General features: G+C 39.8%; 1 protein-coding gene across 5 annotated transcripts in view; it reads left to right on the top strand.

Annotated features, from left to right (window-relative positions):
* HHAT (hedgehog acyltransferase) overlaps positions 1-20,910 on the top strand; it is a 523,006-nt gene extending 502,096 nt beyond the window's left edge. For all 5 annotated transcript variants that reach the window (XM_063443865.1, XM_063443864.1, XM_063443868.1 and 2 more), the window contains one exon: positions 20,201-20,910. In XM_063443865.1, coding sequence (XP_063299935.1) covers positions 20,201-20,340 — 140 coding nt within the window. In that variant the 3' untranslated portion in view covers positions 20,341-20,910. The remainder of the gene's footprint in view (positions 1-20,200) is intronic.
* Positions 20,911-27,452: the final 6,542 nt, after the last annotated feature.

Below are 27,452 nucleotides of genomic sequence, written 5' to 3'. Positions count from 1 at the left end.
ATAATGAAACACGTCTCTTTGTCTACGCTGAGAATATTTTATTTGGATTTGGGGTCATATAAACACTTTAAAGTCTGACTTTGCCATTGACTGTCAAGCAGTGTGTGTTGCCCAGTTTGATTTAGCATATTTAAAGGGAAGCCTCATATAGGCAAAAATGTGAAGTCTATCAGGGTTATTTACTAAACTGATCATTTCAGGGTATTCAGGGTTCATTTAAAATTTAAGGACAAAGTAGTCGAACTGTAATCATTGCTGACTTGGAGAATTTTTCCAGTTTGGCTAGTTTGACCTTGAATTTTAAATTCACTTTCAATTCCTGATAATTCTCACATTAGTGAATAGCCTTCTATGATTGTCCTTTAGAAGGAGAGGAAGGCTAGTTTAGAAAAATTATGGGGGAAACACATTTCAGGCCTCAGTTTATTCAGCTTTCCAAAAGAGTCAATATTGTTAGAAAAACAATTCCCACAGACATTCGTAGTGACTCGGTAAGTTAATAATTTGTTATCTACAAAAATTCCCGCAAACTTTAACTGTGACTCCTGTAGGTTAACCATTTGGAACGTTTTTTTGACAGTATTGAATTGTTTGGAATCGTATTAAATTGAGGCCATAATCAGGTCATGAGGTGAACTGAGATGAAGGTCAGGGGGCTAAGTAGAGAGAGAGGTAGCGATTAGTAGTTATGGTTTGGAGAAAGGGAGTTGGTAGCACAGAAATACCCATTTACAAAAGGAAGCGTGGCAAGGGCGGTAGTGGAAGTCAAAGTAAGGTGGAGTAGTTGGTGGGATGAATAACAAAAATGTAATCTGTAAGAGTAGAAAAAGCTGCACATTCGAATGGAGATTGGGGTGATTGGTAGATTGAGATAAATTACATCATATTGTAGCATAATTGATCAAGGTTTGTGGTTCCCCCCCATGCAGTGTGACAATTCTGTTGGGTAGTAACGTGGATACACACCAATCCCAACTACATATTTAGGTGATAACAAGGCTGCACAACACAAGGTTATCATCATGATGTCTACAAACAAGTAACTGCTACATGAACAAAAAACAAGAACGTGGATATAAACCGACATGTATATCAAATATTGAGTTCTGTGTAACTATGTGTCAGGTACTCTGTAACCTGTGATAAAGGTATACCAAACACGAATAGAAGACATCCATTGTTCAGCAATTCTAAAACCATGTATACATTTAATTTAATACAAATTACAGGAGGTGTTCTTTTCTTTATACACTAAGAATTCTGCACGTGTTCATGAATAATGAAAATGCTCTTTAACTGTGTTAAACACATTGAAACAAATGAGTCTTGTTATATTCGACTGGATCTCTCAGCCTGCAAATGTCCCCTTTACATGGACATTTAACCCCTTAAGGACCAAACTTCTGGAATAAAAGGGAATCATGACATGTCACATACGTCATGTGTCCTTAAGGGGTTAAATGCTATTTCTATATAATGCTAGCAGAAACTGAAGCTAATTAATTGTTATATTTTACCTGCTGCGCACTTTTAATCTGTACGGTATGGTCAACATCCACTTCCTGCAGCCTTATTGGGGGAAGGAATACATCACTTTGACATAAGGGTCTTTTTTAATACTACATTGATTTATGCTCTTATTGTGATAACTGTGTGTGCAAGATCTGCAGTCTAATTCTTATCACTTTAGCAAATGTTTTTTATTAAAAAAAAAGTAATTATAGATTCAAGACGCTAATCAATTCTCAAGTGGAATATTTTCATCTAATAAACTTACTCCACACAAGTATTGAAAGTAATGTTTCAATAAATAACCCAAAATGTGCACGGCTGCACTGGGAAATGTTTCACGTTGGCAAAAATAGACTGTGCTGATCAATGCAAAGTGACAGACTGCGCTTCTTAATAATAGGAAACGACATGATAACTGCACGTGGAAAGGGGTCTGAACACTTAATGAGCTTCAAGTTAAATGGAGGAGCAAATTCTTCATGATGAAGCACAATCAAGAACTATCATTTATTGTACCTTCTCGGAGTCATATTCTTATTTTTTTCCACTCAAATGACTTGCAGCAGTTATAAACTTAAAACCCCAGGGACCTCGGATAAAGATATTCTGATTGAACAGAACCTCGTCAGACTGTAGTCTAATACTGAGTCACTCGGTGTTTGCATAAACTGTGTAGTTCAGAGGATTTATACTAAAACACTAAATTATTCAGACTGTTACATTTTCTATCCAACGTGGAGGTTCATGCCAAGAATGTAAAAGAACAGCCATGCTCTCAGCCAATGAGCTAAGCCTTACACTAAGCAGGAACTTCTAACTTTGGTGTTAGTAGTGGAGGCAGGAAACAGCACTCGGTGGAACGCTCGGAAGGAGTCAAACCATTCAAAAATAGTTAGACTGCTTACATTGGGGGACGCCAGGCACTCCTGTTACCATTAACACCACAGCAAGCTGTAAGGGTTGTAATGCTTGGAGTTTTCCTTTAATCTTAGGCAGACAATAAGATTATGAAAACTAGCCAAACAGTGTAAGAGAAGAGTGGGAACAAAAACATAACTGCCGTTGAATCCTGAATTACATATCTCACAAACTTCTCCTTACTATGGGTCTATGGTGTGTGCTTAGCATTACCATTAAAAATAATAGAAGGACGAAGTGTGGCTTAGAGGTTAAGATCACTTACTGGTTTGGTGAGAGCTTAGTACTGACGTTTTAAGTACCCCAGATTTGCATCTTCTGTAGTGAGCTGTCAACGAACCGTAACATTGAGGAACCTATTTCTACTTATAATTTTATTGAAGTGTTTTAAAGCTGTATTTATATAATGCTTTACAAACAGGGAGCCTGCAGCCTGTTGCAGCCTGTTCTTTTAATGTTTATATATTGGCCTTAAAGGGACTCTATAGTGAACAAAACCGCTGTAGGTTAATAAAGCAGTTTTAGAGTACAGATCGTGCTTCTGAAGTCTCACTGCTCAGTTCTCTAGCCACACCTTCCCTTGCTGTGACTAACACAGCATGCATTAAAACTAAATTTTCAATCAGATGTTAACTTACTTTAAAAGTATTTTCCTGCTCTGTAAATCAAACTGTAATCACACACAGGAGACTCCTGCAGGAGATAAGAAATGAAACATTAAACAGAATTTGCAATAAAAGAAGTATAAACATTAGATCTCTCTTTACAGGAAGTGTTTAGAAAGGCTAAGTCACATGCAGAGAGGTATGACTAGAGCTGCAAATAAAAAGTGAAATAACTCCTAAATGGCAGGGAAATTAGCAGTGAGACTGCAGGGGCATGTTCTATACACCAAAACTGCTTCATTAAGCTAAAGTTATTTTGGTGACTATAGGGTTCCTTTAACCCCTTAAGGACCAAACTTCTGAAATAAAAGGGAATCATGACATGTCACACATGTCATGTGTCCTTAAGGGGTTAAAGCAGGGGTTCTCAACCCCGTCCTTAAGGACCCCCTACCAGTCCAGGATTTAGGGATTACCTGGGCGTGTCTAAGGTGTTTAGAAAAAGAAAAAAAAAAAACACCTTAGACTTTTTTTCTAAACACTTTAGACACACCCAGGTAATCCCTAAATCCTGGGCTGGTAGGGGGTCCTTGAGGACTGGGTTGAGAACCCCTGCTTTAAAGGCTTATGTTTGTTGAATATCCAAAATGCTGTCGTTTTTTTTTTTTTTAATCTAATCTATACATTGCAAAGAAAACACAAAAAAACGCAAATCACCATAAAAGGTAAACGTGTGTGTGTCCTGAGAGTCATAGGCGTTATGTTTTCAGTTTTTTTTTATATAATCACGTTCACTTTTTATTTAAGTTGAACACTTGTTTCCTGGATGGTTTCTTTATAGAGGCTGAAAATATGATGGTCTTTTAGGTTCAGACAGCAAGATACTTATTAAGCTCAGTGCATTAGCAAGTCAAGATGACAGCACTATCCTCTGATAGCTACTTAATTATAAGATAGTGGAAGTACCACTAAGCTAAGGTTATATGCTTATATATAAGGGAGGATTCTGACTGTTAAGTAAGGCAGCCCTTAGACAGTAAACTAAGGGGATGGTATCTTTCTCGTAAGACTCAGTTTGACAGTTTCATAGTATTTCCTGTTTTGCATAATTTGTCTGCCCTTACTGGTTAGAGTTGGGTACTTTGTTACAAGGGTACACTCTTGCCCTATAGTGTCTAGTCAACATTTTGATACAGATATGTTATTTGTAACTATGATCAGGGCCGCCATCAGAAATTGTGGGGCCCCTAACACATTTCAATGTCTGGGCCCCCAGGTGCCCACCTCCAAATCCTGCCCACAGGAATACACACACACACACACACAGAAAGATACACACAAATACTGAAACAGACATACACACATATAGACACATACACATATACAGATACTCACACACTGACATACATACTCACATACTGACACACATACATACAGACAAAAAGATATACATACATACTGACAAACATACATACATACATACATACATACACAAATACATACATACATAATGGCATACATACATACATAATGGCATACATACACATACATGCATACTGATATACAGACATACACACACACATATATATATACATACACAGATACATACAGACATACATGCCTACTGACATACATACTGACATACAGATAGACACATACACACAGACATACTAACATACACACACACACATACATGCATACACACATACATACTGACACACACATATATACATACTGACAAACAGACATACATACAAACATATATACATACTGACATAGACACATACACACAGACATACATGCATACTGACATACACACACACAGATATATACATAAACAGATAGATACATACAGACATACAGATATACACATACACACAGACATACTGACATACAGATATACACATACACACAGACATACTGACATACACACACACACATACATGCATACACACATACATACTGACACAAACACACATATATACATACTGACATACATGCATACTGACATACACACACATACATACATACTTACAGACACATAGACATACATACAGACATATATACATACTGGCATACACACAAACATACAGATATACATACAGACATACATGCATACTGACATGCACACACACATACTGACACACACAGACATATATACATACTGACATACACATAGACAGACATACAAACATACTTGCAGACACATACATATACACACACACACACACACACTTCATTTATCAGCCACCCTCCTCTTACCTTTAAGTTGCAGGAGGGTGGCTGGGGATGATGGGAGCGGATGCCTCTGGTGTTCTCTCCTGTCTTCCATTCTCCCTCTGCTCTCCCGCTGCTCTCCCCCCACGCGGAGTAAGCTGGGAGGAAGTGACCGGCCGTCACTTACTCCCATCAGCACTTGCGGTGTAGCCGCAATTGTTTTTAAGGGGGCCTGTCGCGCAATTACACAGCCGCAGCGCTAACCGGGCCCCGGAAGATATAGGGCCCATCGGGTGGCCCTAAATGCTTGGGCCACCTGATGGGCCCCGGTGCAGATGCACCTGCGGCAGTTTCGCCGGGCCGCCGGGTCCGCGACAACCGTTATGGTTGTCACCCCTTGATGGCGGCCCTGACTATGATACAATATCTATTTGACCTTATCACAAATCCAACCTGCTTTTGAGACCCACTCTCTCCTTATCATATATTTCTCTCAGCCTATATAATTATTAGGATATATGAATCTTATCTAGCTCCCCCCTAGGAAGCTACTTTTTTTTGTTTTTGTTTTATTAGAGTGATTTTTTCTTTTTTTTAATGCCGTCAGTATTTTATTTTTTTCTTCTATTTTGGAACCTAATAAAGTATGTTTTTATATTTAATCTAATTTAGACTCTGAGGTATCCCCCCAGTGCTCTATGGACTACTGTCCCTGAATCACACTCTCTATTTAATCTATACATTGGATTTACCAGGGACGACTAAAGATTACTTGATAAGTCATATTCATTAGTAATAATTACTAGCATAAATAATATATGGGAAAAAAATACAGCAAAAATACTCTTTAAAGCCCTAAAAAACAGCCCATCATATTTTTTCATTTTTATAAAAACAAAAAATATCTAAGAATTTATATATCTAGGGATGTATGTGGGTATAGGCAGTTCCCGTTCTCCATATGGAATGCAAATATGCATGGTATATATGGAGACAAATATAGAGAGACAAAAGAAACTCCAATTGTGAAGTAGGTACTATATAGATGAAAGGATAACATTTAAATGTACTTACATTTGCTAGAGCAAGACTTGCTCTAGTTAAAACAGCATGGGTGGTATGATCCCAACCTAAGGATATATTGGTACCAGGTAGCAAATGGCTATAAAAAGTAACTTTAATTGAAACAAAGTGGTAAAAGCAATAAAAGAATCTAAAATTATATGCAAGAGTCCCACTTGACGCATTTCGCCTGTTCTAGGCTTTTTAAAAAAGTGTAATAATGAACCACTTTATATGTTTGTAACACGGTAATCGTATTGCTAATGTTCTGACATTACTACTGGCTGCTATTAACATGGTGTAAAATGCATGCTCAATTATTTTATTTGTCAGAGCTTCTCCTTATAAAGTAAGAGGAGAAAATCAACTCGAGAATGTTCAAAAATGTTTTTATAAAATCAGCACAAAATAGAAAACAGGATATTTTTTTTAAACCACCATCTAAAACCTTCCGAACCATTTGGTGTCTGTTACGTGCCCTTCTCGGCAGGTCAATTATTCTCACTAGCCTGTATTCCCATATTAGTTTTTTATTCTTTAAACCAGTCTTTTTTTCCCCACCTTTCCATATTTCTTTCCCAGCTTTGAAATTGGCTATATTCTTTAAACATAGCAACAACTTGCATGCAAATCCAGAGTTTAATTTACAGCATATGTTTTGCAAATATGCTTATCTACTGCAAAACATCTGCTTCCACATGAAATGTTTAATACATGTCATTTTCACTTTTCTTGACTTTTTTTAAATGTCTTGGAACTCCGTGTCTGCTTATTTATTTATTTAATTCCCTGGATCAGTAATACATGTTTCTGATTTCTTTGTTCTTGTTTTATTGCTGTGGATGTTTTAGATACATTTTATGCATTGTTATTTGATTATATTTATAAGTTCTTGTATAGCAATTTAGCAACCGATCTTTGGTTGGGTTGCCAACTGAGGCATGCATAACTAGACATAGTTGTTCAAAAGGGGCAGAGAACCAATCTTGCAGGTGTTAATTTGTAGCACTTTTATACAAAATACTGTGCAAATGACTCACGAGCTTGCAATCTAAATGGATAGTTTACTCTGAGCCAAAAAGCAGCAGTGAAGAAAATGTGTTTTTAACTTAAAGGGACGTATTTGCTGCGAGTGAGTGTGTGTGTGTGTGTGTGTCAGTGAATGTGAGTGAGTGAGTGTGTGTCAGTGAATGTGTGTGCATCTGTCAGTGAATGTGAGTGAGTGCGTCTGTCAGTGAATGCGAGTGTGTGTGCGTCAGTGAGTGCACGCGTTTGTCAGTGAGTGCGCGTGTCTGTCAGTGAGTGTGTGTCCAAGTAAGTGTATGTCTGTCTATCAGTGTGTCAAATCAGTGAGTGTGTGTATGTCATTGTTTGTCAGTGTATATGAGAGTGTGTGTCTGTCAATGAGTATATGCATCTATCAGTGAGCGCCTGTCAGTCAAAGTGCGGCCTTGACTGGAAGGGGTGGGGAAAATTTAAATTAGGGGGTGGCGGGTGCCAGAGCACCGTCCTGCCTAGGGCAGCACAAATCCTAAATACACCACTGCTTGAAGGTCAACATGGGAATAATGTCATCTTTAAAAAACATAATGTTTATATTAAACTATATACAAAATAAGCGCTCTCTAACTGATGCAATAGCTGCAGTTCACACACAAGGAGTTCCCCCACCCTTGTGAATACAAAGCAAAACAAACATACATAGAGGGAAGAGGGTTACGTCCAATATATGTATCTTAAAGAGAAAAGAAACAAAATAATAGTGCAGCGTGATAACAAATGGCGCAAATATTATTAAAAATGTGCCAAAGGAACACTTACACTTTATAGAGCTATATAAGCTATATTTAAGAGGGCCTGCACGGTACAATCCCCATCTAAGGACTTCTTTATGGAAGTCAGCAAGGCTTGATTCACAGGTGGATAATAGTCACCATATACAAAAAGAAAGAAACCGAGAATCCAATGGTATGGTATGTAGAGTAACAGTAGCTGTAAAAGGATAATATCCTACTTACATAACCTAGAGCACAAACCTGCTCCAGTGTGTAGAACTTTAGGTGGAACAATCCCCACCTGAGGTTACACGTGTACCCGGATCAGAAACAGAAACTGGATGTACCTCCAGTGGCCATCTGAGGAGTGGCCAGTAGAAGTATCCCTAGGGGTCAATGTAAACACTGCCTTTTCTATGAAAAGGCAGTGTTTACATGAAAATGCCTGAAGGGAATGAATAGTAAACCTGGTATTTCCATGTTGAATGAGCACTTGCCTTTTACCTTATATTTGCAATTATTACTTTTTCTATTACTTCTTTGTGCGTACTTGTGAAATAATGTGGCTTATCCCTTTTTCCTTCTTCCTTACAATATACGTTGTTTAACGCTATGTACTGCTTCTCCTCTCTTTAATAGAACTTATTGAGTATGTTTTTATTAATTCATTCATTAAAAAAAAAATATATACCTTTAATAAATTATTTCTCTTGTCACGTTATACATACAGACAGATTGACATTTAACATGTTACTGAGCTTTTAACTTCACATACACAACATATATGTTACCACATACTGATAAGGGAGGATAGATAAGGGAGGATACCAGGAAGGGGGTGATGGCAACAGGTAGTAATCTCACCTCATTTGGGGAGAGGGTTACCAGGACCTGATCCATTGTACATTTAAAATATATACAATGTTTAAAAATTAAATGTGTCAGTTTGCAATACTGTTTTGTTTTTTTAAAAAAAAAAAAACACTGAAAACTTGCTACAAAATAAATACAATTTAGATTAAGTAAATACATATAATCTGAAATGTGAGTTAAAATCTACGTGCTTTGTTACTGTTACAGCATTAGCCATTCTACACGCAGAATTACATTAGCACACACTAATGACTTGTTTACTCTAATTAATGTATGTGTTAATGTGTCAATTTATCTGTGAAAATGCAGTTTTATGACCTTGATACACATTCTCTCTCATGTGTGGAGTGTCTTACAAATGTGTTTACTGCCAACTATCACAGTATGTTGGTCATATTGTAATTAGCAGATGTTAGTGAGGTTCAAATTTAACTATTAGGTGGAGGAGACCCATGTGTGGGTGATATAATTTGCTTACAGAGGGTACAAGAGTGGGGAGATTAGTATTCAATCATTTTCCACATGTAGCAACATTTTGAGATACATCAGGGTTCTACTTTGTGGTAACCTTGGTATTAAGGAGCCAATACAATTTCATGTAGTGTTTGAAATCATTCTGAATTATTCCCAGAATCCTAACAGTGCACATACTCAGGTACAGTACAGTGTTGGTATAGGAAGATGCAGTAAGTTGGGATTTATTGGGTAGGAGATATGTATACTGCTGTGGGTAAGTACAACTTGAATCCATGTAATAGTTGGACCAGAAATAAACATTACTGCATCACTAATTAATACATTGAATCTAGTGAATGAATAAGAGACCTAAGGGTCTGCACCCCATTAGGAGGTTTGTGCCCCCCCCCCCCCCCCCGTTTTGTTTTTGTTTGGTGCCAATAACATTTTTTCTACCACTGTGAACGCTTCGTCAATGGTGTGCATTTTTCAATGTTAAGATCGCTATGTGTACAAGATGGCCAAGGTCACATCACACTGGTGGCATCTCAATGCAGACAGTCCCACCTGTGGGCCATCTAAACGTTTGACTGGCAACATATAGACAACAGATCTATGAAAGGAGATGAAACGAACAGTGAGATTACCTTCAATGACATCTGCAGGAATGGTGAAAATTAGACAGGAGAACATTTCAATCAGCAGCGAGTGTATGTTTCTGTACACACTTGTCACGTACCATGTTTGTAGGCTGTGTCAATCGAACAATAAATAAGTTTTTATTTTTTTCTTATGTTTAACCATATTTTTAAACATGCAGAACCGGAGTGCCATTATTTGCCTTTTGTGTCTGAGCCCCTTTCTATGTGTTACCTAAATTGTAGCAGTGTGTATCTGAACATATATATAAATGATAGTCTAAAACATCCCATGGCCAATATTACTTAAACGCCTTACATTTCTACCACTATGGCTCCCATGTTTTGTATATTAAAAATAAATGTGTACATTTTAAGTGCATTTTATTGGAGATTTCTCATCTAAATTGTGTTTAATGTTTCACTGTTTGGTACCCAGATGGAGCTGTTGGCAAACATCTTTATTTCAATTAAAAACTAATGAGTTGATTTTGTTGAGGCATATTTTTAATTAAGACATGCATGCTTAATTGTCTTCATTAATACTATTATGAAAAATGTAAGAACAATTTGACGGGTTTCAAATGCAATGCTGACACTGGAATGAGTAACACTATTTATTTCATATATAATATTAAATAATGTATAACGGACAGCTGTGTTAGTCTGGCAGCAGTAGAATATGCCAACACTCTATTTTTAGGCTTGTCTGCAAAATGTGATTTTTTTTATATTTGAGCAATTTTTGTGTTGTGTCATATTTGTTTATTTCCACAACATGTCATCATTTTGCTTAATTTCCGCAAGCCCGCAGTGATGTGATAAACAACATATTAATTTCATCTCCTTTGGGTATCCATACATTATTTGTGTTTTTGTGAGTCTATCATTCCATATAAATGCATCTGTGTAACTGACTTATCCATTCTTAGCTGTAGAGTTAGACACATTTAACAATTTGTAAGTGCTATAATGAAAGATGGAATTATTTGATTTCTTCAATTCAGTGAACTCTCGTTTGTCTATTGTCATTCGGAGTCAAATTTTAAATCAGTGCTTTTTGCATCTGTATCTTATATCATGTATTTAGAAAAAAATCAGGATCAAATGCTTGCAACAAAAAAAGGCTTTTTAACTATAGTTAAGTTTAACATCGTGGTTGAGGGTATATTTTTGGATGTTGAGCAGTGAGTATCCTTGTCACTTAAAAGGCAAGTAAATGAATGTGAGGGGATCTGGCACTGGCTAAAATGTTAACAGTGACATGTTCAGCCTCTATTCCTATTTGTGGTCAGTGGGTGGGGGCCCTAAAATGATACATGGTGAGGAACATGCCATTGTCTCCTCCATGCCGCCACCCATGGGCGGTGAGTGGGGTCTATATTATAGATCTAGGGAGCAGTTTACCATTGTCCTCCCTCCTCAGCTCTACCTGTAGGAAGTTGGTGGGGGTCTTATTATAGATTTTATAGTACATGCCTACCTTATGGGCATTAGGGTTTGCTAATAAATAGATACTCCGGCGACGTGCCATTATGCCACCCAGCCCCCACCCATAGGTAGCAGTTGGGTGCTGTAAAATATAAACTGGGGAGGGACAAGATAGTGGTGAGGTGTGACATCATATATGACTGCAGCCTCCTTAAAGGGACACTCCAGGCACCCAGACCACTTTTGCCCATTGGAGTGATCTGGGTCCCAACTCCCACTACCCTTAACCTTGCAAGTGTAATTATTGCAGTTTTTTATAAACTGCTATAATTACCTTGTAGGGTTAACTCCACCTCTAGTGGCTGTCTACTAGACAGCCACTAGAGGGAACTTCCTGACTCATAGCAAAGGACTATGAGGACCTCCAGCGTCGCTCAATTCCCCATAGGAAAGCATTGAAAATCTTTTTCAATGCTTTCCTATGGGGAGCGCTAATGCGCATGCACGGCATTGCCGCGCATGCGCATTAGGTCTCCTCGGCCGGTGGGCGGGATCAGTCTCGCCCACCGGCCGACGGAGTCAGAAGGAGGAGCGGTGAGGAGGAGGAAGCAGCGACGAGGGACATCGTCGCTGCCTCAGGTAAGTGACTGAAGGGGTTTTCACCCCTTCAGCAACTGGGGATTGGGGGGTGGGAGGGAGAGGGAACCTGCAGTGCCAGGAAAACAGATTGTTTTCCTGGCACTGGAGTTTTCCTTTAAGTATAACCTCTGTATCACGATGGAACAGTCACAGAGATCACTGCGTCCCTATGAGACACAGACACTGTTCCTGAAACTCTATTGTCACCAGTGACAGCCAGATTGTTTTATCAATCTGTCAATTAAATACCTCAGTCTGGTCAAACTCCAGATGCTGTTTTGCACTTTTTAACCAGTCCAAGACAAGGTGTAAAATTGTGATTGCAAGCCATCAGCCAATGCACAAATGTAACTCTTTGCCAGCCCTCCTTAGCATGTGACATAGGGGGGCATTGCTCCCCAGGCCATTCTTGCCAGGCCTCTTATGGCCATCCTCATATGGCTGTTAAATTTCAACTGTATAGTGCTGGCCTTAGAGCTACACATTTCAGAAAGCCATGCTGTGCTATCTCCTAGAATAACACATGTACATGTATAGATTCCCTTGTGCCATATATGAGTCTGGTGTAGAAAGACAAGAAGCAACTTGTACCATAATCTAATAAAGGGACATAAGTAGTTTTGGAGTTGTTTTACGCAGTCAGTTCAGCATAGTTCAGTTTTAAAGCCCAACATGTTCCCCAATGTCAGCAAGCAACACTGACAGTTGTCTAATGAATTGTGGCTTGGTACCCTTCTCTGCTTTTCGATTAGGGTTATTTTTTTTTTCATTTTTTTTTTTAATCTGTTCTTTAATTTGACACAGATGATAAAATGCACAGTTTGATGCACAAAATCAAATGTCGCAATACCAAATGTCAGAATAGAATGGCTGTTATCTGTTATAAACTATGTTTTAACACTATTGAGGGGAAAAATTGCTATTAAATGTGACTTTGGTAAAATGATCTATACAGCAGTAACGACACCCATAATTATATATTATGACATCAATTCCATTCTTGCAAAGAAAAGTAATTTATACTCTCTACAATTCTACGAGTCACCTTGAAGCAAGAGTGTATTGGAATCTTTTGCATTTCATATGCTCTTATATTAGTAGTAATGAGCTTAACCAGGCCTTTAAATAATTAAATTTTTACACAGCTTTGAGTCTAGCATTTGACAAGACTTATAACAAAAAAAAAAGTCATTTGATAAATGGATAACGCTCTTGTTTAAGGAAAATAAGCATTCGAATTAAAGGATTAAGACGGGGTAGGAATATAGGATCATTTTCATGTCTCAACCTAAAAAATTGAAACATTCTTGTTACACAGACCTACCTAATTAAGCTGTGATTTTAAAATTGCATAAATGGTAGCACAGCACATCTCATACAAGCTGCTTTAAAACCTCAGAATATAAAATTCATTCATTGAATATATCTGCAGTACATTTTTATTCAGTATAATTTTTTTTTAACATAGTATTTGTTTGTATAGTAGATGAATAAACTGCATCCTATGAATTATTATAATCAATCAATGTCGGCAATATACAGTTGCAAGAAAAAATATGTGAACCCTTTGGAATGATATGGATTTCTGCACAAAATAGGTCATAAAATGTGATCTGATCATCATCTAAGTCACAATACACAATCACAGTCTGCTTAAACTAATAACACACAAAGAATGAAATGTTGCCATGTTTTTATTGAACACACCATGTAAACATTCACATTGCAGGTGGAAAAAGTATGTGAACCCTTGGATTTAATAACTGGTTGAACCTCCTTTGGCAGCAATAACTTCAACCAAACGTTTCCTGCAGTTGCAGATCAGATGTGGACAACGGTCAGGATTAATTCTTGACCATTCCTCTTTACAGAACTGTTTCAGTTCAGCAATATTCTTGGGATGTCTGGTGTGAATCACTTTCTTGAGGTCATGCCACAGCATCTCAATCGGGTTGAGGTCAGGACTCTGACTGGGCCACTTCAGAAGGTGTATTTTCTTCTGTTTAAGCCATTCTGTTGATTTACTTCTATGCTTTGGGTCATTGTCCTGTTGCAACACCCATCTTCTGTTGAGCTTCAGCTGGTAGACAGATGGCTTTAAGTTCTCCTGCAAAATGTCTTGATAAACTTGGGAATTCATTTTTCCTTCGATGATAGCAATCCGCCCAGGCCCTGATGCAGCAAAGCAGCCCCAAACCATGATGCCCCCACCACCATACTTCACAGTTAGGATGAGGTTTTGATGTTGGTGTGCTGTGCCTCTTTTTCGCCACACATAGTGTTGTGTGTTTCTTCCAAACAACTCAACTTTGGTTTCATCTGTCCACAGAATATTTTGCCAGTACTGCTGTGGAACATCCAGGTGCTCTTGTGCAAACTGTAAACGTGCAGCAATGTTTTGTTTGGACAGTAGTGCATTCCTCTGTGGTATCCTCCCATGAAATCCATTCTTGTTTAGTGTTTTACGTATTGTAGATTCGCTAACAGGGATGTTAGCATTTGCCAGTGACTTTTGTAAGTCTTTAGCTGACACTCTAGGATTCTTCTTCACCTCAATGAGCAGTCTGACTGTTCTCTTGCAGTCATCTTTACAGGACGGCCACTCCTAGGGAGAGTAGCAGCAGTGCTGAACTTTCTCCATTTATAGACAATTTGTCTTACCGTGGACTGATGAACAGCAAGGCTTTTGGAGATACTTTTATAACCCTTTCCAGCTTTATGCAAGTCAACCATTCTTAATCGTAGGTCTTCTGAGAGCTCTTTTGTGCGAGGCATCATTCACATCAGGCAATGCTTCTTGTGAAAAGCAAACGCAGAACTGGTGTGTGTTTTTTATAGGGCAGGGCAGCTGTAACCAACACCTCCAATCTCATCTCATTGATTGGACTCCAGTTGGCTGGCATCTCACTCCATTAGTCTAGGGTTTCACATACTTTTTCCACCTGCACTGTGAATGTTTACTTGGTGTGTTCAATAAAAACATGGCAACATTTCATTCTTTCTGTGTTATTAGTTTAAGCAGACTGTGATTGTCTATTGTTGTGACTAAGATGATGATCAGATCACATTTTATGATCAATTTGTGCAGAAATCCATATCATTCCAAAGGGTTCACATACTTTTTCTTGCAACTGTATATACAGAATAAACAATTTATAAACCAAATATCTTCCATCACACCTTCTGCTATTCTGTAAATCTGCATGGGGTGCAGTGGCGGAACTACCGCGGTTGCAGGGGCCATGTGTTGCGGCCCCAGCCGCGCAGTAGATCCACCGGGGTCGCACGTTAAGGGGCCCATCGGGTGGCTCATGCTGTTAGGGCCATCTGATTGCAATGAATACCCAGGGGGCCCGGTCAGCACTGTGGCGCTTTAACAGCGCGACCAGGCCCCCAGTGCCCCTGTCACTTTCTCCCAGCAACCATGGGAGCTGCGCGGGAGGAAAAGAGGAGGGAATCAGAGTGGGAACTCTGACTCCCATCAGGCTGAGCCACCACTGGACCCCAAGGAAGTAACCCTCCTGTATCTAAAAGGTAGGAAACAGGAGGGTGACTTAAACATTTTGCATGCGTGTGTTAGTGTATGTGTGTCTGTATGTATGTCTCTGTATGTGTATGTGTGTCTATATGTGTTTCTGTGTGTGTGTATGTGTGTCTTTATGTATGTCTGTGTGTATGTGTCTCTGTGTGTGTGTGTTTGTATGTATGTGTGTATGTATGTATGTCTACATGTCTCTGTGTGTGTGTGTGTCTGTATGTATGGGTCTCTGTGTGTATGTGCGTCTGTATGTATGTGTGAGTTTATAGGTGTGTGTGTCTGGTTGTGGACGTATGGAGTGGGGGGTAGATATAAGGAAGGGGGCTCAGGGTAATTATTGCACCGAGGCCTTGTGGTTTCTTGTTATGCCTCTGGTCGGTTGATAAAAAGTTTAGTTTGCGTGCTAGTTGTAGTAAATGTAATATGCAATGCTTAAGTATTTTCAAGTAGTTTTGTTGATAAAAAGATTATCGGAGTGTGGAAGATACCACAAATTATTTATAAACAGATTACTGAAGTGTAGAAGATGCCACAAATAATTTTAAGGAATTAATTCCTCCTAACTGTCCTGATTTTAGCAGGAAAGTCCTGATTTTGGAATGCTGTGTCCCGTTCTGCTTTAGTTCCCTGGTGTCTGTACCTGGGCAGCACAGCATGAGCACTTTGCAGGGCATGGTCCTGATAGCTGGGGGCCGGCCAAACTGCCCATCAGATGGTGGACCCACTCCTTTTTCAGGCAGATCCACCCCCTTTTTGGTTGATACCACGCCTTTTTAAGGCAGCTCTGAACATCGTGGGCGTCGCTAGTGACACAGCTTGCTTCACTGCGGACATCCCGTCAGAACTCCACCTACACGTCCCCATTTGTTGAGGCCAAAAGTTGGGAGGTATGGGAATTCCATGTGCCACTGTTTTATTTCACAGCTTTACTAATTTTAAACTCAGGGTGGGAGAGAGTGAGACTGCGATGGCATGGAGTATGTTTTGTTTTAAAGCTTGTACCTGTGTAATTTCACAACTCAGAACTTGCTGAGATAATTATTTTATAGCATCCTGGTGGAGTTGCTACGTTAATGAATTATAAATTATGCCATTTTGTTGATGCACATGAAGAGTAATAAAATGGTAAATGCTAATCGTGCTGATATTATTTTTATTATTGCTATTTATATAGCGCCAACAGATTCCGTCGCGCTTTACAATATCGATTGCAAAAGTTGACCAAGGAAATCTGTGAGCATTTTTGAGCCACAAAGGCCTACTGACTTTCTCAAATTGTATTCCTCCATGGCTGTATTTTATTGACTTGGCTTCCAGAGATAATCAGCTTCCATAAAGAGAGAAAGAATGAAAAAACACAGTGAAACCAAGTCAATCTCCTGAATAAATGATAATGTAACAGCTACTAATAACTGCTTATGGTTATTAGAGAGACGCTGCAGACTTGAACTAACCCATATTTGTTAATGTATTTTTTTAATAGAATGAAAAAACAGAAACCACATGTTTGAAGTTCCTGCACTTGATGCGAATCCCCAGGCAGCTAGCTGAGCGCAGATGAAATGATGGTTCGGCCAATCAGGTTGCAACCATTGTTTTAAAGAGAGCTGCCCATGTCCATTATACCCCGTGCCCAGCATGTATGACATCTCTTTTTAGGAAATCCATTCATCAGATAAGAGAATGGAACTGGTGTCAAAACTGCCAGCTTAAAGACAACTTCATTTACAGTTTTGGAAAATGAATGAGACGCAACTACGGTTCACTGTCCCTGGCTGTAAACAGTAAAGCGGAGGTGGGGATTTGTATATTATGCATATTCTGTGCAAATATTTGAACAGCCAGAAGATATAAAGCTTACGTCTGTGACTTAGATCACCCAAGGAGTGGGCTTAAAGCTGCAGCATTTTTTGCAAATTGCTGGTAGAAGACCCTGTGTGGGTACATGGGATCTCATTCAGCCTTCACTCTTACAAAGGGCATATGTTGTTATGGCACTATACTGTTGCCATACTGCATCATATCCGTGTCTGTAAATGGTACAGTATAAGTGGGATTTAACTTTGATATCCATTTTAATTACAGTACATTACCACCGTGTCATTCTACAGTTTATCCCAAGGAATTATGAACAGCATACTGAATGCAATAGGTATTATAGGTTTTGAACTATGACGTGATGTATGATATATAATCATATGTTAGGGGTAGGTTATATAAAACAGATGTGTTTGAGTATCTATAAATTAGAATATGGAAGACTCCAATTTAATAATAGATTATGGATTCTCAAAAAAGGAATACTGTACTTACTATAATAACTTCATCTAATTGAGGTTGTTATAGTGCCTACAGTAGCTCCCCCATTCCTTAGCCTCCAAATTGATATATTTTTAATAATTGGAAGACTTGGAATAGAAGATCCTGGAATATTACTTCCCGGCTCTCGTTCCCAGGCTTATCGGTACATCACACATGCATGCGCAGTGCAGTCACAGCTTGTCACAGAGAGAGATCTATGACAAGAGAATCATTGGTGGGTCTCTATGAGCTCTGTGCATGTGACCACGTAGGATCTATCCCACTGTACAGCACTACGGAATCTGATGGTGCTATATAAATAATAAAATAATAATAATGAGAAGCATTGGAACAAACCCTCATCCTGGAGCCACATGAATAAGAGCAGGCGGCAGCACCAAGAAAAGGTACCGTATATACTCGAGTATAAGTATGTGCTGAAAAACCCCAACTCGTCTTATACTCGAGTCAATAGTCTGTATTATGGCAATTTGCATTGCCATAATACAGACTGGGGGCTGTGGGTGCTGTCAGAGCTGTTACTTACCTGTCCTGCAGCTCCTGTCAGCTCCCTCCTCCTTCGCGCCGTCCGTTCAGCACCTCTGCCAGCTCCCAGTGTAAGTCTCGCGAGAACCGCGGCTCTTGCGAGACTTACAGTGTGAGCTGACAGAAGAGCTGAACGGACGGCGCGGAGGAGAAGGGAGCTGACAGGAGCTACAGGACAGGTAAGTAACAGCTCTGACAGCCCCCACTGAACTGCCAATGCCACTGGACCACCAGGGAGTAAGAGCCCCCCTCCCTGGCTAGCTAGCAAGCAGGGAGGGGGGACGAAAAAAATAATAATAATAAAAAAAATAATGATATTAAAAAATAAAATAATAATTATTAAAATAATTAATAATATAACAATCAAAATGCCCACCCCCACCAACACATACACAAACACACACTGCATCACACACACACTCACACTTCATTCAGATACACACACTGCACTCATACACACACTGCACTTATACACACACACTGCACTCATACACACACACTACACTCACACTGTACACATACACTGCATTCATACACACACACACTGCACTCATACACACAAACACTGCACACATACACTGCACTCATACACACACACACTGCACTCATACACACACACTACACTCATACACACACACTTCACTCATACACACACACTGCACACATACACTGCACTCATACACTGCACTCATACACACACTGCACTCATACACACACTGCACTCACACTGCACACATACACTACACACACACACTGCACTCATACACACACACACTGCACTCATACACACACACTGCACTCATACATACACGCACTGCACTCATACACACACTGCACTCGCACTGCACTCATACACACACTGCACTCATACGCACACACTGCACTCATACGCACACACTGCATTCATACGCACATACTGCATTCATTATATACACACACTGTAAATAAATATTCAATTAATATATACACACACACAATGCACTCATACACACACACTGCACTCACACTGCACTCATACACACACACACTGCACTCATACACACACACTGCACTCATACACACACACTGCACTCATACACACTGCACTCATACGCACACTGCATTCATACGCACACACTGCATTCATACACACACTGCACTCATACACACTGCACTCATACGCACACTCACTGCATTCATATGCACACACTGCATTCATTATATACACACACTGTAAATAAATATTCAATATAATTTTTTTAGGATCTAATTTTATTTAGAAATTTACCAGTAGCTGCTGCATTTCCCACCCTAGTCTTATACTCGAGTCAATAAGTTTTCCCAGTTTTTTGGGGTAAAATTAGGGGCCTCGGCTTATATTCGGGTCGGCTTATACTCGAGTATATACGGTAAGTACATTTTTTTTTTCCAGTGTTCACTGGTCTGCCTTAAACTAACTAGGACAGAAGACTATATCATTAGGAATACTGATTCCTAATACGTACAAACTGTGAAAACGGCAAACTTAAGAATATTAAAGGTTTAAACATTAAAACCACAGAACACACTATATATTGTTTTGTTTTTCTCCTACATATTTAATTTGACTTACGGTAACTTATATGTGTGATACTGAGTGCCTATGGTGTATTGTGTTTTGTGTTATAGCCAGGTTGTTCATTGTGATTATTATTTTTTTTATCGTTCCAGGTTGGCCGTGGGTCCCTCTTGCAATTTTTGGCTGTCTGTACTGCTTCTCTCAAATCGGAATCGAATGGGATACATTTCACTTCCCCCAATATAAAGGATCTTTTCCATTATGTACAAGTCCTAAGTTGGGAAAGAGCTGACTGTGAATGCCTTCACTCCATGTACATCTTTAAATGTGTATGGACATTGATAAACTGAAATGGTAAACCTGTCCTTTGCCTGCGCACGCTGTCTCTGGATACTCGGCGAGTACTTAGCTGAACCGACAGACGTCACAGCGTGGTGTCTGGATCTAATAAAGATTTGCATTGTCTTGTAATGATCCAGAAAATAACAGAAATAGCGCTTTGCATTTATGTCATTTTGTTGCATATTCTCACTGGAGAAAAAATGAGCAGAACATTACCTTCAATGCTTGGGTTGTTGGTTGAGAACAATCTATTTACTTCACAACCCTGCATCATTGGAAGCACAGCCATAATCTTGGTTAAGATGAATAACATGACTCCTATCTGCAATATTTTGCCAGTATACATAGCCATGCAAACTTTACTGTATACATGTAAGTACATAAAGAGTAACTCAAGTCATTCGGTAACTTCAAATAAATCCAAAAAACACTTTCAATGATACAAAAGGTACAAGATTTATTTTCTTTGTATTTTTTTTTTTACTATTCTATGCAATGACCCATCATTGTTCCTTTCTTATTATCCAACATGATTTTCGTTTTTGAATATGCTTTTTTTTGTTTTGTTTTTAAACTTTAGAAATGTCCACATAAATTCTGCTTCTCCTTTGTGCTGCCAAAACAGTTCTGATGCATTATGGCACTTCTGAATGTGTCTTGTGGTATCTGACACCAAGACATTAATAGCAGATCATTTAAGTTCTGCAAGTTGTGAGGTAGGGCCTTCTTGGATCGGATTCACTTTCTTGCACCACTTTTTGTAGGTACTAACCACTGCATACTGGGAACATCCCACAAGACTTACTGATTTGGAAGGGCTATGAACCAGTCGTTTAGCCGTCACTATTTGGCCCTTGTCAAAGTCACTCAGATCTTTCACTAGCCAATGTTTCCTGCTTCCAACTCAGAAAATTCAAGAACTGACTGTTCACTTGATGCCTAATATATGCCACCCCTTGAGACTAGCCATTGTAACAATATAATCAATGTTAATCATTTCATCTTTCAGTGGTTTTAATGTTGTGGCTGATCAATGTTTATACAATTAATCGTTTGATGGAGCATCTTCAGAAATTCACAGTGGTATTTTAACACTCTCTCTCCTTCTTTAGAATGTTGTGATTTTTTTTTTGATTTTTTTATTTTATAGCTGTAATAGCTGGTTAAACTAAAAACCTTTTTAAAGGAACACTCCACACACATAAAGCACTTCAGCTTGCTCACGGCGACAGCACATGGGGAAAAATGAAGAGGGCTTCCAGAGGCTGCATACAGCAGGTCTGCAGCTTTTACAAGCAGTTTTTTTTGTAAACCCCCAAAGAAAACATGCAAAAAAAAAGTATATACATGTTTTCTTTTGGGAATATATACTAAATTCTAAAAATTACAAATAAAATCAATGTTCCTTTTAAGTGAGTTTTTACTTTGTGTGCCATGTCAGTCAACACTAGCATTGAAAGCAGAGTATTTATGGTTATAGGTTTTAATTTTGAGAACAGATATCTGATAGCATTTAGGTTCTCAAGTTCTCATAATTTTAGGAGAAGTTGGAGACTGCAGCAGAGAAGTAAGTAAGAGGGCATGAGACGAGGTGAGTAAACTTTATTGGACCTAAATTTTACAAAGCAAAGAGGGTGAACTGTGATCACATCGCTGTAAGGGAACCTATCATCACAAAATAGCGATTGTTATTTTTGGGACTATAGGTTCCCTTTCAGAAACAGTTAAAACGATTGGAAGAAAATTGGAACCAGAATCCCTAATACACCAATAAGTACAAAGCACAATATATAAAGTCTCTCCCACTCTCCTCATCGTCCTCATTATTCTTTAGAAAACTAGAAACAAATGACATGCTTAGGTAAAGTAGAAATCTATTACATGTGCTGAGAGTAAACATAGTCTATAATTCTTTGAAGAAGAACAAAGAAAAACTAATTTTCACTGTAAAACTTGAAAAAGAAAAGCCATATTGAACCTAAAAACAGATTATATTTGGCTAAAATTCCACCTGGAACAAAACATTTGAGAAAAAAAAGAATAAAAAAAATATATATTGTAACAAACCACCTCTTTTACAGGTAGGGCTGTCACAGATCTTGCAGTAACCACCGCCTTCTAGGGTATATAAAGTCCAGGACACAGTCAGCTCGATTTTCCTTTTTCTTTATTCAGTAAGAAAACAGGTGCTTTAAATAAAAAACAAACAAAATCCCTTGCTCTTACTTGAGCTCTTACTAGACAGGAAATTGCTATCTGCAATTGGGTGGCTTTCCCACTTACCAATTTCCAAACAAAAGAAATGTCTTTGCAATGAACACAGTTGTCATTCACTCTCCTAGCTGTCTTTTTCTCCCTCTCCTGCAGCAGGCTGCTCTCTTCATTTTAAAGGCCTGTCTACTAATTGACTAGCTACAGGTGAGTGTCAATTAGTTAACTCTAAAGTCAAATCTAAATTGTGGTTTGTTACACAGCAACTAGAGCTGTTGGAGCATTCGCCCATCCTACTCTCCAAATACTCTGCCCCAGGGATCCATACCATGTTTTGCAGAACCTCAGCAATGTAGATTGCAAACGCTAACATCTTTCCTGGGGCATTTAACTGAAAATTCTCAGGTCGCAGTTTAGCAAATCAGGCCTGATGTATCTTCCATCAACCACAATGCCACTTTTACGCTCACATATCCTCCCCCCCAGCTCATACCTATTGGTTTGAGCGACCATGGAAATCAGAGAGTGTACCCTCGACAGCCCATCAGCATTACCCTGTCGCAGACCAGCCCTGTGTTCCACAGTGGAATTAAAAGATTGTAAACTCAAAAACCACCTGGTTACTCTGGAGTTATTTTCTTTGTTCTGATACATCCATGTCAGAGGTGCATGTTCCGTTATCAAGCGGAACTTTCTTTCCAGCAGGTAGTATTTTAGAGAGTCTAATGCCCACTTAATAGCAAGACACTCTTTCTCAACAATAGAGTAGTTCTTCTCGTGCGGGTTTAACTTCCTGCTCAAATAAAATATAGGGTTTCTTCACCCTGGTATTCCTGTGAAAGAACAGCCCCCAAGCCAATATCAGAAGCATCTGTCTGAACTATAAAGTCCCTGGAAAAATCTGGGGTCACCAAGACAGGGTGGCTACAGATAGCTTCCTTCAAACTCTTAAAAGACTCTTCCGCCTCAGGGCACCACTTCACTATGACCGGGGATTTGGCTTTAATAAGGTCTGTTAGAGGTGCAGCCATGGTAGCAAAATCTGGGATGAACCGCCTATAATATCCAATCAAACCCAGAAATGCCTTTACTTGTTTCTTTGTAAGGGGCTGTGGCCATTTTTGTATGGCTTCTACTTTGGCTTCCTGTGGTTTAACCAAACCCCTTCCAATAGAATAACCTAAGTACTTTGCTTCCTCTAAACCAATTGTACACTTGGAAGGGTTGGCAGTTAAGCCCGCTGAGCGGACAGCATCAAGCACTGCTTGAACTTTGGGAAGGTGGGATTCCCAGTCTGTACTGTGGATGACGACATCGTCCAAATATGCTGCAGCATAACGAACATGAGGTCTAAGAATTCTGTCCATCATTCGTTGGAATGTGGCAGGTGCCCCATGTAACCCAAATGGCAATATAGTGTACTGAAATAGGCCACTGGGTGTTGAAAAGGCTGTCTTTTCTTTGGCTCTTTCGGTGAGAGGGACCTGCCAGTAACCCTTGGTTAAGTCCAAGGTTGTTAGATAACGAGCTTTACCCAGTCTTTCTATTAACTCATCAACTCTGGGCATTGGGTAGGCATCAAATTTTGAGATGGCATTTAACTTGCGGTAGTCATTACAGAACCTCCATGGGCCATCAGGTTTTGGCACCAATACAATAGGGCTACTCCAGTTACTCTGGGATTCTTCAATGACTCCAAGTTTTAACATGCTCTCAACTTCTAAGTTTATAACCTCCCTCCGGGCCTCAGGAATTCTATAGGGCTTGAGATTAACTCTTTTCCCCGGTTCGGTTATTATATCATGTTTGATCACTTTAGTCTTTCCTGGAACTACCGAGAAAACATCCCTATTTCTTCTGATGAAATCTCTGACCTCTTGCTTTTGATGCACAGACAGAGTCTCAGATACGTTCACCTCTGGCTCTGCTATAGGGGGGTCTGTAGGTTTTAAAGCAATCAGGATCTCCCTGTCCTTCCATGGCTTTAACAGATTTATATGATACAACTGTTCAGGCTTTCTTCTCCCTGGTTGTCTGACTTTATAATTGACATCACTCACTTTTTCTATTATTTCATAGGGTCCATGCCAAGTCGCAAGGAACTTATTCTCCACAGTAGGGACCAGAACCAATACCCTGTCTCCAGGTTGGAACACTCTGACTCTAGCATTTCGGTTATAGCTGCTTTTCTGAGCCTGCTGGGCTTCTAGCATGTGTTCCCTGACAATAGGCATGATGGTGGCCATTCTATCCTGCATTTGAGCTATATGCTCAATTACACTCCTGTGGGGAGTAGTCTCCTGTTCCCAGGTCTCCTTAGCAATATCTAATATTCCCCTGGGATGTCTTCCGTATAACAATTCAAAAGGAGAGAAGCCCGTGGAGGCCTGTGGAACTTCCCTAATGGAAAACAGTAGATATGGCAATAAAAAATCCCAGTTCCTTCCATCTGCATCAATTACCTTGCGTAGCATACTCTTAAGGGTTTTGTTGAACCTCTCTACTAAACCATCAGTCTGTGGGTGATATACTGAGGTCTTAAGATGTTTAACCTGTAAGAGCCTGCACAACTCTTTTGTGACTCTGGACATGAACGGGGTCCCCTGATCTGTCAGGATTTCTTTAGGGATACCCACCCTACTGAACATCAACATAAGTTCCTTAGCTATTACCTTTGAAGAGGTATTACGCAAGGGAATGGACTCAGGGTAGCAAGTTGCATAGTCCAAGACGACTAATATATATTGGTGTCCCCTAGCAGACCTTACCAGTGGCCCCACTAAGTCCATAGCGATCCTTTCAAAAGGCACATCAATTATGGGTAAGGGTACAAGTGGACTACGAAAAGTCTTGAAAGGAGCCCTGTACTGGCACTCGGGGCACGAAGAGCAATAGTTTGTAATAGCAGTAAACACTCCAGGCCAGTAAAACCTTCTAAGGACTCTCTCTCTAGTCTTTTCGACTCCCAAATGTCCCCCTAATACATGGCTGTGAGCCAACTTTAGTTCTATATTTTGGTAAGTCTGAGGAACCAACAGCTGCTTAATGACGTCTGAATCCCTTTTTTCTACACGGTACATTAGGTCGTTTTGTACTTCAAAATAGGGGAACGGTAGGGCTTCTCCTGGCTGATTAGCAACCCCGTTCACAACTTTAATATCATTTCTAGCTGTCACTAAAGTGGGATCTTCCCACTGAGCACTTTTAAAATTACCTGGACTAATTCCAATATCAATTAGGTCCTTATCCTTGTCTGTAGTATTGGTAGACTCCTCACTAGTTTGAGCTGGGTTATCTCCTATTAATACTGGTTTAGGGCAGTACTTTCTCCTTTTTCTCATTTTTCCGTCACAGTGGTCAAAACCCAAGTCAATATCGGAAAAAGGGAACACATTATCCTCGGCCGATTGACTAATTTCTGATAAATTTTGTTTCCTCTTTTGTACAGCTGCCCATAATTCTAGAAAATGAGGAAAGTCTCTACCGATCACTACCTCATGGGCTAATCTAGGTACAACACCCACTCGGTACTTTAAATCCCCATACTGGGTTCCAATATTTACTTCCGCAGTGGGGTAATCTTTTTTAGCACCATGAACACAGATAATGCCTTTTTTCTGTACATGATCGGGTTTTACCCAAGGTATTATAGACTCTGTTACCAACGTTACCATACTGCCTGAATCAAGTAATGCTTTAGACATTTTTCCGTTCACAGTTACACAGCATTTATGCGGGTTATCATCATAGTCATTGGTAATAGTACCATAACAGTTAAACAAACATGAACGGGCTCCCTCATCTTTGCCCATATTGCATTCCATAGGTTCATCCCCCAATGGACAGTCTTTGGCCATATGACCAGCCTCTTTGCACCTGAAACATTTGACAGTGAAATCTGTCCACCAATCAGTTCCTCTCCCAGGCCTATTAGACCTGGATGCCCCCCTGGTGTTTTGTGTATAGAGCTGCCGCTCTTCAGCTCCCCTTAAACCTTGAACAGTCTTACCAGGTCTTGCCGAATCATGGGACTTAGGATTGCGCGGGTTTTCCTTTGAAGTAGGAGATAGCAGTTCTCCTGCAGCCACATATCTTTCTACCAAGGCAATCAGTTGGTCAGCGGTATGGGGGTCACTTTGGCTGACCCAGCGACGTAGGGCAGCTGGTAAACCACGCAAAAAACGGTCCATAACTAGGGTTTCCACAATGTGGCTAGCTGAATGGATTTCAGGTTGTAGCCATTTCCGTGCAAGGTGTATGAGGTCAAACATTTGGGAGCGTGCGGCTTTGTCTGAACAATATGACCATGAGTGGAACCTTTGGGCACGTACTGCAGAGGTTACACCCAGTCGTGCCAAGATTTCAGCTTTCAATTTGCTGTAGTTACTTGCCTCGGCTGGTTCTAGGTCATAATATGCTTTCTGTGGCTCTCCACTTAGGAACGGTGCCAATATGCTTGCCCACTCACCAGCCGACCATCCCTCTCTCTCAGCAGTGCGTTCAAATGCCAGAAGGTACGCCTCTACATCATCGGATGTGGTCATTTTCTGAAGATAGTGGCTCGCCCGAATCGCCTTTGGCTGACCCTGGTATCCTCCATCAGGGTCTCCATTCAATTTTCCAAAGATAGCTTGGATTTCCTGTTGTAGCCCCTGGGTGACTTTTTGCTGCTCCTCACGGGCTACTTTAAACATCTCCGCTTGTGTCACAACAAGCTGTTTCACCAAGGACTCAGTGCACTCCATTTGTGTTTTAGCCAGGACTTTAGCACCATCTGCCTGGGCCAGCACCAGTTGCTGCAGGGCTGCACTGTTTTCTGCAGCTCTCCTGTTAGTCTCCTGTTGCACAGAG

This window comes from Pelobates fuscus, chromosome 2 (genome assembly GCF_036172605.1).
Source record: "Pelobates fuscus isolate aPelFus1 chromosome 2, aPelFus1.pri, whole genome shotgun sequence".
Lineage (NCBI taxonomy): Eukaryota > Metazoa > Chordata > Amphibia > Anura > Pelobatidae > Pelobates > Pelobates fuscus.
The sequence above is the reverse complement of the archived record's forward strand: the minus strand, read 5'-3'. Positions and strand labels throughout refer to the sequence as shown.